The sequence below is a fragment of the Heptranchias perlo genome, chromosome 21, assembly GCF_035084215.1.
Source record: "Heptranchias perlo isolate sHepPer1 chromosome 21, sHepPer1.hap1, whole genome shotgun sequence".
NCBI lineage: Eukaryota > Metazoa > Chordata > Chondrichthyes > Hexanchiformes > Hexanchidae > Heptranchias > Heptranchias perlo.
In genome coordinates this window covers 40,479,109-40,493,537 of record NC_090345.1, presented here as the reverse complement: position 1 = coordinate 40,493,537, position 14,429 = coordinate 40,479,109, and the positions used below count along the sequence as shown (strand labels likewise).

The window sequence follows — 14,429 nt, the reverse complement described above, 5'->3', positions numbered from 1 at the left end:
TACAAAATAGCACTGTGGGAGCACCTTCACACACGGACTGCAGCGGTTCAAGAAGAAGGCCCACCACCACCTACTCAGGGCAACTAGGGATGGGCAATAAATGCCGGCCTTGCCAGCAACGCCTACATCGAACAATTATCCTATGACAATCCTGTGAATCAGCTTGTCAACTTAGCATCAGGTAGTGCTAAATTATGGGTTGTTCCATGCTGTGGACACACACACACACACACACACACATATATCAGGAACTGAGACTATCAAAACACTTTGGTTCCAGGCAGCCAAATATTGAGGAGTCTATCATTCCACAAGTCTGGGTTGAATATGAACAAGAGTCAAAAGGATAATGTCCTAAGTTACTGCTTCTCCAGTCACAGTATCTAATTTCTACAATAGAAAATGCATTTATTAGATTGGGTAAGCTGTTGAAAGGTAATAACTTTTTTATTGGTTAATAGCAGAGGTCTTTGGCCCATTGAAATATGTCAGTGTTAGTATCAATTTTAAATCTATATCACGTGACAAGTTCCCAGTATTGTATGAGCCATCCGGAGAAGACACTAAGTGGAGCATTGACGTTTTTTCCCACACAGATAGAGGGGAAAACCAGAGAATGAGTCACCCTTTTATACTCTGAGCAGCAGCTGGTAACATATCTCTGCCTTTACCAGCATTGCTATGTAACAGTGTGGAGAAAATAACTAAAGAAACAATGGGGACTAAAGAGTAAGCACTCTGGTCTCTGCACTGTGCCACCGGGAATGGATGGCTGCATGATCACTGCCACCTTTTGCCAGGAAAGGTGATGCTGGCACGGTGAGTTGGCATAAAATAAAGGCATCCCCGGAGCAATTTTGAACTCTTGCCCAAAACAGGCGGCAAGTCGGCCGTGGGTCCACCTCACCCGCCCGACGGATTCTGCGGAAGGCCAGTTACATTGTCAGGTTCCATGCCTCATTAGCATACAGTTGATGAGCCGCCCAACATTCAACGACTGCTAGCAGGCAGTTTGCCGAACCAGGGGATGGGGAGGGGGGAGGAGGGAGTGAGCAGCTTCATGGGCAAGTCAGAAGTCAAAAGTACAAAGAGAGGGCGAGGGTGGGCGGCAATGCACGATAGCGCAAAAGGTAGGTGGGCCTACCTAGAGGCCAGCAGTGGGTGGAATGGTCCTCCTGATCCACAAAAAATGCTGAAGGCATCTTCTACCACTCCTCGAGCATCAACGTGCATTATTTGGTTCCTGGGGTCACAGACCACCTGCACATTACTTGAATGACAGCCTTTTCTGTTCGTCAAGAGCTTGGGGTTAGTGGTAGGGATCTAAATGGTTCATGACTGGCCTTCAGTGGTGCCCTGGACTTGACAGAAACCTACTACCTTTCCATTGGAAAACTGACAAAAGAATAACCCTGGCAAACAACAACACTTGAACCCATATCCAGCCTGACACTCCGGTCCAGTACTGCAGGACTGCTGCACTATCGGAGGTGCTGTTTTTCAGATGAGATATTAAACTGAGGTAGAGTTTTGTCTGACGAAACGTCTTCTACCTGAAACGTTAACTCTGTTTCTTTCTCCACAGATGCTGCCTCACTTGCTGAGCTTTTCCAGCATTTTCTGTTTTTACTTCAAAAGTTTTTACTTCAAAAGTAATTCTTTGGCTATAAACCACTTTAGGACATTCTGAGGTTGTGAAAGGCGCTATATGAATGCAAGTTCTTTCTTTCTTTCTTTCACTTATCCATATGTGTTTTTTATATTTCTTTCTCCATAGATTCCCATTTACAAGTCTCCCCCATGGTGTTGCTTACATCCTCCATTTCATAGTATTGTAGATGACCTAAGTGTAAGAGATCCCATTGAACTGCATCTGCTCCTCACCACTGTGTCCTCGTGACTTATTTACTTTCAGAACAATCACTGGCCATCTTGTATCTTCTTTCAAGTCTCCTCAAATACTTACAGTATTTTAGAAGGTATGTGAGTATACAGCTAATTGTTCACAATTTGTATACACATATGTGGAGAGCATACAAAAGAAAGAACGAACTTGCATTTATATAGCGCCTTTCACGACCTCAGGATGTCCCAAAGCGCTTTACAGCCAATGAAGCACTTTTGAAGTGTAGTCAGTGTTGTGATGTAGGAAACACGGCAGGATTTATTGTAGAATCTCATTTATTGAGATAAAGACTCTTTGATCTATCAAACAATGTGATATTTTAGGACATTAAAGAGATTCCAGTATGATATTTACAAAGCTTGACAATCAGGACTACTGCTAATGATGAGAATGATAGCATGGGCTGAAATGTAGACACTTAAAAGAAAATCACTCTCACCGTCAGCAGTTTTACACAATGCACTTTATTGGAAATATTGGATGATTTTTTATTAACAAACAATACACTTAAATAGAAATTTGGGTTGTGACAGCTGATGAAAGTTTGACACCTTCATACGACATTCCTCGGGCTGTTGTTTGAACAAAGCAACAAAGAGAGTAATCCATTTATTTTAAATAGGTTAGTGCCGCCACTAAAATAGCAGACAGAGGAATATCATGCAAGCAGTGGTTCATTAATGTCAGCAATACTAATTTCTAGGCTCATATTTTGAAAGGTAGAAAATACTTAAGTAAAAATACTGTCAATTGAATGCATACAGTTCAGCAAGTACAGCCAGTAAGACAACACATTAGGGAAAAGTTCCTCTGTGCTTCATGCATAATAAAATTGTAAATATGTTCTTCATAGCCAGATTTACAATTTTGTTACACATAATAAACAGTGGAAGTCTTCTTCATTATGTCTATGCTTAAAACTATATTTGATTTGATAAGTTATGATGCCCTCTGGCAACTGTTAGCAGACATAGTACTACAATCTTAATTATCAACCAGAAAGCATGTCACACAAAATATAATTGTCATTTTGAAGGCTTTATATATTAGCAAGTACATCTTTTAGATACCATCACTCACCTCTTCAAGGACGTCAGCTAGTTTGCTGAGTATTTCCTCTGAAAGGTTCTGGAATGTTGGAACGCTATGGGATAGAAAAATATTTCATAAATAAGGTTCCTTTATTATCTACAAGAAAATGTTACGCACCAAGCCTATTAACTGGTCACCATTAGCAAAATGAAGATATAAACTGTAATGGTGCTGGGTTAACACAATGTTGTTCATTTAGTGATAAGACTATTGCAAGCTGCCTTACATCTGGTGTTGCTATTGGCTGTGAGGACCCACACACCAGTAGTTGGCATCACTGGCACAATGTTAAAGTGGCTATAGTCTCAGTAAGAAGCTCTACTCAACTTATTGTTTAGAACCTTGACATTAATGTTTGCTTACAGACCTCTGTTCTAATCTTAGGACCAGGAACTCAACTCATCCAATTTCAAACAGAAAATATTTTCCTCAAGACTTTCTTATTATTTAGCTTTTGTTTATTTAGAATCAACCATGAATTCCAAAGTCCCAATTCTATTTGCTTAATCAGCAAAGAAGCATTAGTTTTTTTTAACTAAGATACACTTACTGGCGCAGTTATACTGCCACTTTCACATTGGTGCGAAACAGTTTTGAATGTGCATCAATGCCTAAGTAGCAGTAAAACACAAGGGACTACCATGTGCGCTAAAGGTGCGAGGCAGGAGCCTCCCTCTGAGTGTGCACCTCATGGAGTACAGCTCTAGCTTGCTGCCTCTTTTGAACAAAGGACACAGCAGGATATATTGCTCCCATCATCCTCATCGGTATGCTGTACCAGGGCTTTAAGGTAGACTTGCGAAAGTTGGGCCCAAAGAGTAATCCCATGATCCCTCACTCCTGAGAGAAGGTGAGCTCGGAGGGAGCCCCGATTTTCTGACCCACAGTCCATCTGATCTCACTCTCCACCGGGCGCATGGGGTGCATAATTATCCCTGGAGAACCTTGTTAGTCCACTTAGAGAAGCAGGGCTTTACCCTAGGGACACTGGCGGTAGTAGTAAGCCCAATCTTCTTCTAGCTGGAATCGTCTCCTTCACGGAAGAATATGGGGCACAAGGCAAGAAGGTGAGAGGCATCTAGAAAAGTAGTGACGTCTGGGCTGGAGAAGACAGAGCAAGCTCCTAGTTTGGATAATTAACAATGCATGCATAAACAAACTAATGTGATGATCATCTCACCATATTTAACTAGCTTTTAATATTTATCTATGTGTCCATCGAAATTCATACGTAATGTTACCAAAAGTGTAAAATTCTTGCTTTTCATTAAAATACAACTCTTATTAAAATCTAACATTAACCGCTTGTACAGCCCAACCTCTTATGATTACAAAATCAGGTTCCAAAACTGTGGGCCCACGACCAAATTTGCATTACAAATCTGAAGTGTAATCAGTCAAATAGGTCACCCTGCTCTCAGTCATGAAGTATTCTTCAACATGTGTCAGTAGTTAATCTTTGACTGCCCTTCGATGGAATCCAAGCTTGCCATTTAGAATGCTACCACACTGCCATTTACAGCAGCTCTACATTTAAAAACAAATTAAAGATAAGAATCTTCGAGGTGATTAGAGGAAAAATAAAAGATTTATAATATCCACATAAGGTCATTGCTTAACCTTTCCCAGTTGATTTGGGTCAGTAGTAAATGGAGCTGCTTACCCTGAAACCTTGTGACCCCACAACTGAAGTCCAGCTGCCACCAACCCAAGGGGGAGAGGGGAGGATTTGGGGTTGGGGGGGGGGGTCGTGGGGGAGATTGTTAGTCTTCAGCTCACCCACCATATAGCTTCAGGAACTTGGAGGGTATGTAAGGAACTGAAGTGTGCTGGGAGTGCAAAAGATGGATATTTGATATTTACCACATTGTATAGTATGTACTTCTACACGCAAACATTTTAAAATATAATTCTGTATCACTCGGTTCATCAAACGATGTAGTTACATAGAGTTACATAGAATGTGCAGCACATAAACAGGCCATTCAGCCCAACAGGTCCGTACCGGTGTTTATGCTCCACATGAGTCTCCTCCCTCCCTACTTCATCTAACTAATAAAGAGAAAGTAACTTTTAGCAATTGCGCAACAGTTATTCAATATGTAGAGCATCTTAATCTAAATTCTGTCGGCAAGTCGAGAGAAATTCCTGTATCCCTGGGCTGACCAGTTTGGTAGGTTTTCAGGTCATTCACTCTGATGATAAAACAAACCATAGAGGCGAACAGCCCAAGAGGAGGCCGTTTGTCCCATCCTGTCTGTGATGGCTCCATTCTAAAGTAATTGAAAATGAATCCCACGTTCCTCTCTCTCTCCCCCCATGGCCCTGTATTTTGCTCTGCTTTAAACATTGGCCTTGAATTTCCTCGGACTTTCTGCCGATGTGCAGTGGAACTCATGTATGTGCATTAAGCGGGTTCCGCCATACGTCTGGCAAAGTTACGTTGAAGCAGCGGCCTAAAGTCCAGGAAATTCAGGGCCTTGAATGTTACAATAATAAAGATACTCAAGTGTCAGGAGACACTTGATCATTATAAACGACTAGAATAAACACTTAAAACACAACTAAGTTATGAAAAAAAAATGTTAAACCCTTGAATTGTGCTCATCCTGTCCTCCCTTTTCTTCCCATCCCCTTTTCTTTCCCACTGCTTATCTGTTTTATTTTTAAATTTTGATTTACTACCTATGCCTAACTTGAACTAACCTACCATCAAAAGAGAATACTTTGCAATAACTTTATTTTGCTTGACAATTGACCCTTGACTTAAGTATGCAAATAAGCTTTTGCATGATCAGTACCAGCAAAATACTTTTTGTGGTCTCACTAGGGTAGGGGATGTCAGTGCTAGCAAACGGAACAATTTTTCCACGCGTATCTCCTACAGTAGCCGCATTGACACACTTGCCATCCTTATACTTTGGTGAGTAAAACTTGCTAACTTAATGCAAGTTATACTGTGGAATTGCACCTACCGGGTTGAGTTCATCCAAATTCATTCCATGTAAAGCTGGCAGAGAGCAGAGACTTTCAAAGTCTTGGTTGGATTCAAACACAGGTTGGCATGGATTTGTAAAAGGAAAATCGTGTTTGACTAACTTTATTGAGTTCTTCGATGAAGTAACTGAAGGGTCAATGAGAGTAGTGCGGTTGATGATGTGTACATGGACTTTCCAAAGGCACTTGATAAAGTACCACATAATAGACTTGTTAACAAAACTAAAGCCCATGGAATTAAAGGGACAGTGGCAGCAAAATTGGCTAGGGGACAAAAAGCAGAGAGTAGTGGTGAACGGCTGTTTTTCAGAATAGAGTACAGTATACAGTGGTGTCCCCCAAAAGTCAGTATTAGGATCACTGCTCTTTTTGATATATATTAAGGAGCTAGTGTAGAGGGTATAATTTCAAAATTTACAGATGACACGAAACTCGGAAATGTAGTAAACAATGTGGAGGATAGTAACAGACTTCAGGAGGACATAGACAGGCTGCTGAAATGGGCAGACACATGGCAGATGAAGTTTAATGTCTGAAACCAGAGTCTTAAACTTAAACAAAACCAATTACAAAGGTATGAGAGGTGAGTTGGCTAAGGTAGATTGGGAAATTAGATTAAAAGATATGACGGTACATAAGCAATGGCAAACATTTAAAGAAATATTTCAAAATTCCCGACGAATATATATATATCCCATTGATAAATAAAAACTCCATGGGAAAAGTGATCCATCCATGGCTAACTACAGAAGTTAAGGATGGTATTAGATTAAAAGAAGAGATGTATAATGTTGCCAAGAAGAGTAGTAAGTCTGAGGTAGAGTTTTAGAAACCAGCAAAGGATGATCAAAAATTGATAAAGAGGGAGAAAATAAAATATGAGAGTAAACTAGCAAGAAATATAAAAACAGATTGTAAGAGTTTCTGCAAGTATGTAAAAAGAAAGAGAGTAGCAAAAGTAAACATGGGTCTCTTAATGGCTGAGACAGGAGAAATTATAATGGGGAATAAGGAAATGGCAGAGACGTTAAACAAATATTTTGTATCTGTCTGCACAGTAGAAGACACAAAAAACATACCAGAAATAGTGGGGAACCAAGGATCTATGAGAGTGAGGAACTTAATGTAATTAATATCAGTAAAGAAAAAATACTGGGACTAAAAGCCAACAAATCCCCCGGACCTTATGGCCTACATCCTAGGGTTCTTAAAGAGGTGGCTGCCGAAATAGTGGATGCATTGGTTGTGATCTTTCAAAATTCCCTATATTCCAGAACAGTCCCAGTGGATTAGAAGGTATCAAATGTAACACAGCTATTCAAGAAAGGAGGGAGTGAGAAAACAGGGAACTAGAGGCCAGTTAGCCTGACATCAGCCGTAGGAATATGCTGGAATCCATTATTATGAACGTGGTAACAGGGCACTTAGAAAATCATAATATGATTAGGCAGAGTCGACATGAAAGGGAAATCGTGTTTGACAAATCTATTAGAGTTTTTTGAGGGTGTAACTGAGAATCCCGACGTGGTCAGTTTTTGGTAAAATATTAAGATGCCTACGTGGCAAAGAAGCAGAATGCAAAATGGTTAGAAAGGGTTAATTAGTTAGTAACTGAGATTGGTACAGGTGGCCTGGCCTCCTGCTGGGCCATATGTTTGCGTAGTCAGCAGGTTTGCATGGTCTTATCAATGTAGAGTCTTTGATGTGATTCAAGGACTGGTCTGAATGTCTCCATGTTTATGGCAGATCAATATAGGTAATGAGCTTAGCCAAAGTTGAAAGACATTCCAGGTTGGGAGATAAGGAACAGAAGGAACAGGGAAGAACATTCCAAGTTGGAAGGTGAGGAAGTATCCCCTTTGATGTCTAACAGCAACATGGTCAGCACATGATTATCTATGATTGGCCGGAAATAATGTAACCTCGCATGGCAACCTGTGCCCGGCTTATGATTGGTGTTGACTCTTGTGTTAATGATGTTCCAACCCCTATCGATCTGTATAAAGGTATGAGTTTTTGTCTTTGTCTTTGTCTCCTTATTCTGTTAGAATCGTTCGGATTCTCTCAGGAATCTGAATTGAAGCTACAGACTAAGACCTGCTATTAAAGTTGTGATGAACTTTAAAATGTATTCGACTTCGGTTTTTACTGAACCAGACTGAGGGGAAAGAATCCGGATCGTCATTTGGTGGCCCGTACAGGGATCTTAACGGTCGTTCACCGAGAGTTCGCGGAGTAAGAGGCGGATTGTCTCAGACACGGAGGAAGGAAATGGCGCCCCGATGTAAGTAGTCTTAATTTACTACGTCGGTTTTCCTCCAATTCGTCAGTCTGACGACGAATCGTCCAATCGCTAACACTCGTGTGGCGTCCTTACAAGATTCAGGTCAGTCTGGCGAATACACAGAAATAGCAGGAAGAGGTCAGTGGTCGAATATCACTGAGGGAATAACTTGTAAGCGGTAGGTCAGTGGTTAATATCACTGAGGGTAGTCAGGGTTTAAGTTCCTGATGATTGGATATAAACAGGAACTAGTGATCAAAATATCACTGACTAAAAACTTAGATGCCGCCAAAAAGGCTCAGGAATTAATTTGGAAAAATAACAGAGGTACCACAGCCAAAGAACTAATTGCTTTATGGAGACAGTACTGTAAAAAAAAATATGGATAGAATTAAATGACTAGACAAATGTTTGAAAGACAGAGACCCGAAAAAGAAAGGTTCTGTTGTTTAAGTGTACTGTCCCTTTAAAAAGCCTGTCTTGATCAGTGTTTTTTTTGTCGGTGTTGTGGGCCACGCCCCCTTCTTACTGTGTCTTACGTGTTTTCTTCCTTTGTGTAATGTACCTGTCTTGTCGTGTGTTTAATTCTGATACTGCTGAATTAAAATTGGAGTTATTGAGGTTAAGTGACCTATTAAATTCTGGTTCTTATAAAGTGTGGGCATGTTAAATTCCAGACATGGGATCTTCAAAAAATTGGCATTTTGAATGTTATTTTGTGATTGGCTGTGGTTTAAAGAGAGGTTAAAAATTAACGGGATAGATTAAAAAAACTATCTGGTATCACTGTGATAGGAAAAGTCGGAAAGCTGGAACAGCTCGGAGCGTTGATTATAATCACATCCACTAAAAGTATGTGAAAAAATAGTGTGCAAAAATATAGTATAAAGCAATCCACAAATGTGAGAAGTAAAAAAATCAGTCAAACCTGTGTGAAGAGAAATTTTGAAGGTGGAAACTTAATCTCAAAGGGAGAAGGATCAAGTTACTCCTACCACAAGAGCAAGTTAATATTAACCCCTTCCATCCCAAGAAGCCAGACTGTCATGCCAAGAGCAGTTCAAACAGATAGAAATGACCCAGTCGGTTGAGAACTGTCTGAGGCTTGCCCAGAACACAGGTGAACATGAGGTAACAATTGGTATAGGTTATATTAGTAAAATTGTCCCAATCACTCGGAAATGCCAAAGGCTACAATTGACTGAGATATAAGTTTTCACGCTACAGTGAAAAATTGATAAGAAAGGAATGTAAAACAAATCATATGAAAAGGAAGCATAGGTTAGACAATTGGAAGTCCATTACTTGAGCTATGTACTGACACAGGGTACTAAATGCCTATCAGTTTTACCCTGCCACAGTATGATAAGGAAGTTTTGACAAGTTCTGGGGCTATTCAATTTTATTTGAAATTAATAGTAGAATACAAGATCTGACCAAAGAGGGGAGACCTTCCCTGACAAATTATATAACTCGCATTGAGAATGCTAAGAAAACTCAACAATTAGATCAACACCTCCTAACTCAAGTGTTAAAACAAAGAGCGACATGGAATGGAGGTGGACATCGCAAAAAGAGATAGGCAAATATGGAGATGTAAAGATCTGTGATAAGTGATATAGCAAATGCCTTTGCCATAGTTGTTAACACCATTGATTTGACAACATTAGATCAAAAGGTCAGAGATTTAGGGTCTCGCATTAAAGATATATTAAAAGATAAATGAAAATACAGATAAGGAATTGTCTGAGGATCAAATGCTGACCATATATTTGCAAAGGATAGCTACAGTGCTAGAAACACATGCCCAAACCATTAATAAATTAATAAAAGAGGAATATAACATATCTTAGCAGGCGGCTGCTAATGATATCTGCTTAATGTGGTTACATCTTGAAAACACAGAGATTAGGACTTGGAGTTAGAAATTCCAGTCTGCAGCCCTGCGTACATCTGTATGTGGGAGAGACAGTGTTTATTTCAGACAGGCTGCGTGCTTCAGAGAGAGAGCGAGAGAGGGACTAGGCAATTTCTCTCTCCTGTTTTGTTTTCTGAATTTGTTTCGGGTAAAGGGATTATTCCTTTGGATAAATAAATAATAAATGAAGATTTGACAAATTAATCACTTGGGCTCTCAAGAAGAGCCGCAATGGATTTTCTGTGTTTCTTTTAAAACAGGTGACCCTGGGTTTTTTTTGGGACCACGTGAGTGTTGATGGTGCAAGATTACCAAGAGTAGTTACAAAGTTACGGTGCAACCTTTGCTGGAGAAATTTGGTGCAGGAAACGATCCAGTGGTGTTAAAGATTTAAGACTTTAGCTGCAGACATCAGCGGATACCTAATGTCACAGCGTGGTGATATCAACCTGATTCTCTTCTTTTGAAAACATTTTGATTTGTTTTGTTTTAACCTATTTGTTGTCTTCCGAGACAGAGTGCTCGAGGTGGGGAGATATGGGAATTTCTCTAAAGTCATTAAATTGGGCATGATAAAAAAATCAATCTGGCATAAATATACAATCTAGTGGAAGTCAGGAAAGTGTAGTTGAGAATAGTAAATTGATAGCTTTCTCGTGGAGATATTTGTGTCCTTGCCTATAATGAATAATGAGAAAACTACACTCAATAGCCTGGCCACTACCCTGACATCGGGACCATGCAGGGGGAGATAAGCACTCTAGACACCCCTGATCTTTTTGATAAGATAACCTGAAAACCTAAGAATGGCTACAGTGGACATAAAAGATACAAATGTATGTTGCCATCATCTGAAACGGAGATCAGGATGAAGAACATGATTACAAAGGCCTATGGCCTGGTGAGCTATTGCAACCACTCTTTAAACAAACCAGTTGCTTTTACAGGACTGAATCCTACAGGACATATGATGTGTGCCATGGAAAATGTTCGGAAATACCATGAGGAAGAAGAGACTGGCCAGCAGAAAGTTAATATCCAAGAACACTAAGCTCATTCCTATGAGATGCTGCTAGTATGCGGAGATACATGAAGAAGATACATTGAAGAATGAGCCTCAGACAGGCTCAGTTACTTGACAACAGCACAACAGGAAAATGGTTAATGTGGTCCAGGCGAGTGAGAAATCCTTTTAAACAAGGCACTGACACATGGTCCATAGAGAAACCAACTAATTAATGAAACAGTCAGGAAACACTTGTATCAATCAAAAGGACTGAAATTAAAGTAAAGAGGGACACAGTAATTTGGATTTCCAAAATTCAGGGTTAGGTTCCCATCAGTTAACAATAAAATTGGGAGAAACAATATTTAGAAGATATCCGCACGATGGATACAAAATTACAAGATTATGAGGGGCCCAGATAAAGTAGACAGGAAGTACCTGTTTCCCCTAGCAGAGGGTTCAAGAACTGGAGGATGTAGATTTAAGCTGATTGGCTGGAACAAAATTAAAGGGATGTGTTACTAGACATGCTGTCACTGTGTGTCCACATAGTGTTGGACACAGCCTAGAAGCACAGTGTGGGTTTAATAATACCGGTACCAATCCGGATATTAACTGTACCATGGAGGCCCTAGAGGCGGATCTAAAACCCACTTAAGTGGCATATGCCGGAGAGGGCAAATACTGTGTTACAACTAATTTGAAAACGTTTAAATATGCCAATCTAACTTGTGATATTTTAAGTCCAGAATTCTACTCCATTTCTGAAGTCCTGGTTCGGATTGGACCCGAGGAACTGGTAGAGATACACCGGCATAACCTCACCACCTTACAAGTTTCTGAGAATGTCAGAAAGGACTTAAAAGCATATAAGGACACATTTGGGTATCTGACACCCCTGTTGCCTAAATACTTGAAAGCATTGCGAATGGAAATATGCCTCTCCCAGAAGGTTTATTATAACCTACAACAGGACAATAACAACATTAAGCATGACACTGACCAAATTAAAGTCACCACCTGGTGAAATGACCTCTGGAATTTGGGACTGAATATACAGATCCATCTTTGGATTAGATTAATTTCATATGTATTAGTCGTAGTGCAGTTTGTTGTAATGTGCTTCTTGATTTTCATTGCATGTAATAAATGTAAGCAGAGGATGAAGGGTTTGGCAAAGATAGTAAAACAGAGCCTGGGTGAGAATGTCCCCATTGTCTCTGTGGTTTCAACTAAGAACACATCTTAATGGTACCGGGAGTAGCACCCGCTGGGGTAAGGTGCATGTAAAAGGGAAGACAATTATAGTTTGATAGGATTATCAGATGCTCTGCCTCTCTTCCACCCGGACTGGTGGACAACACGAAGGGAACCTGGTTAAGATGAGGTACAGCATCTAACGGGATATTGTAGGGAGAATTTGGATTAAGGGATATAATGGGGAGGGCACCAATTCACAGGTGTAAAATGGTCTGAAAGGTACCATTCAGTCTAGTTAGGCTGGAAACAAAATATAAAGCACCATAGGATATTTGACTATGTTAGCCTTTTCAAATTAACATGAATAGGTTTAGCTGACTAAGGACATTTGCAGCTTACTTGAGAGATGTTTAGAAGGAGTCTGTTCCTGAGAACAGATAAGAGTACAAAGGCGTATTGATGAAACATGTCTGTGTTCTATTGGGACTTCTCCAGTTCAAGGGCTAGTCATATTCATTGTTATAATTCTTATAATTTATTGCTTACTTAAATGTTGCTGCGCTGCAGAACCTGCAGAACCAGTGAGCACCGTAATAATTGGTTATCATGAAATGATCAAAGGGGGGAATGAGAATCCCTACGTGGTCAGTTTTTGGTAAAATATTAAGATGCCTACGTGGCAAAGAAGCAGAATGCAAAATGGTTAGAAAGGGTTAATTAGTTAGTAACTGAGATTGGTACAGGTGGCCTGGCCTCCTGCTGGGCCATATGTTTGCGTAGTCAGCAGGTTTGCATGGTCTTATCAATGTAGAGTCTTTGATGTGATTCAAGGACTGGTCTGAATGTCTCCATGTTTATGGCAGATCAATATAGGTAATGAGCTTAGCCAAAGTTGAAAGACATTCCAGGTTGGGAGATAAGGAACAGAAGGAACAGGGAAGAACATTCCAAGTTGGAAGGTGAGGAAGTATCCCCTTTGATGTCTAACAGCAACATGGTCAGCACATGATTATCTATGATTGGCCGGAAATAATGTAACCTCGCATGGCAACCTGTGCCCGGCTTATGATTGGTGTTGACTCTTGTGTTAATGATGTTCCAACCCCTATCGATCTGTATAAAGGTATGAGTTTTTGTCTTTGTCTTTGTCTCCTTATTCTGTTAGAATCGTTCGGATTCTCTCAGGAATCTGAATTGAAGCTACAGACTAAGACCTGCTATTAAAGTTGTGATGAACTTTAAAATGTATTCGACTTCGGTTTTTACTGAACCAGACTGAGGGGATAGAATCCGGATCGTCATAACTAGCAGGGTAGTTAAGGGGGAACTAGTGGATGTAGTATATTTGGATTTTCAAAAGGCATTCGATAAGGTGCCACATGAAAGGTTGTTACACAAGATACGGGTCCATAGGATTGGGGGTAATACATTAGAATGGACTTGGCTAACAGACAGAAAACAGAGTGTAGGAATGAATGGGTCATTTTCAGATTGGCAGGCTGTAACTAGTGGGGTGCTGCAAGGATCAATGCTGGGGCCTCAGCTATTTACAATCTACATTCATGACTTAGATGAAGGGACCGAGTGTAATGTATCCAAGTTTATTGATGATACAATGCTAGGGTGGGAAAGTAAGCGATGAGGAGGACGCAAAGGGCTCGATATTAGCAGGGCGGCGCGTTCTCAGCAGGGGGTCGACTGGGTGCGTGGGTAACACGCCCGGTGAAATCAGTGTGCTCCGCACGCAATCGGAGGCTAATTGGAGCCACTTACCTGTGCTTCCGGGTTTCCCGCCGGTAAGCTGCGCGGCGGGCGGACTGCGCATGCGCAGCAAGGTCTGTCAGCTGGAGGAGCCCTATTTAAAGGGGCAGTCCTCCACTGACTGATGCTGCAGAAAATAGGCAAAATTACAGCATGGAGCAGCCCAGGGGAAGGTTGCTCCCAGGTTTAATGATGCCTCACTCCAGGTATCATTGGATGGGGTGAGGAGGAGGGGGAGGACAGAGATCTTCCCCCCAGCAGGCGG

General features: G+C 40.8%; 1 protein-coding gene across 4 annotated transcripts in view; it reads right to left on the bottom strand.

The window, feature by feature from the left end:
- prkg1b (protein kinase cGMP-dependent 1b) overlaps positions 1-14,429 on the bottom strand; it is a 609,599-nt gene that overhangs the window by 190,993 nt on the left and 404,177 nt on the right. For all 4 annotated transcript variants that reach the window (XM_068002574.1, XM_068002575.1, XM_068002572.1 and 1 more), the window contains exon 5: positions 2,987-3,050. In XM_068002574.1, the coding sequence (XP_067858675.1) occupies positions 2,987-3,050 (64 nt within the window). The remainder of the gene's footprint in view (positions 1-2,986; positions 3,051-14,429) is intronic.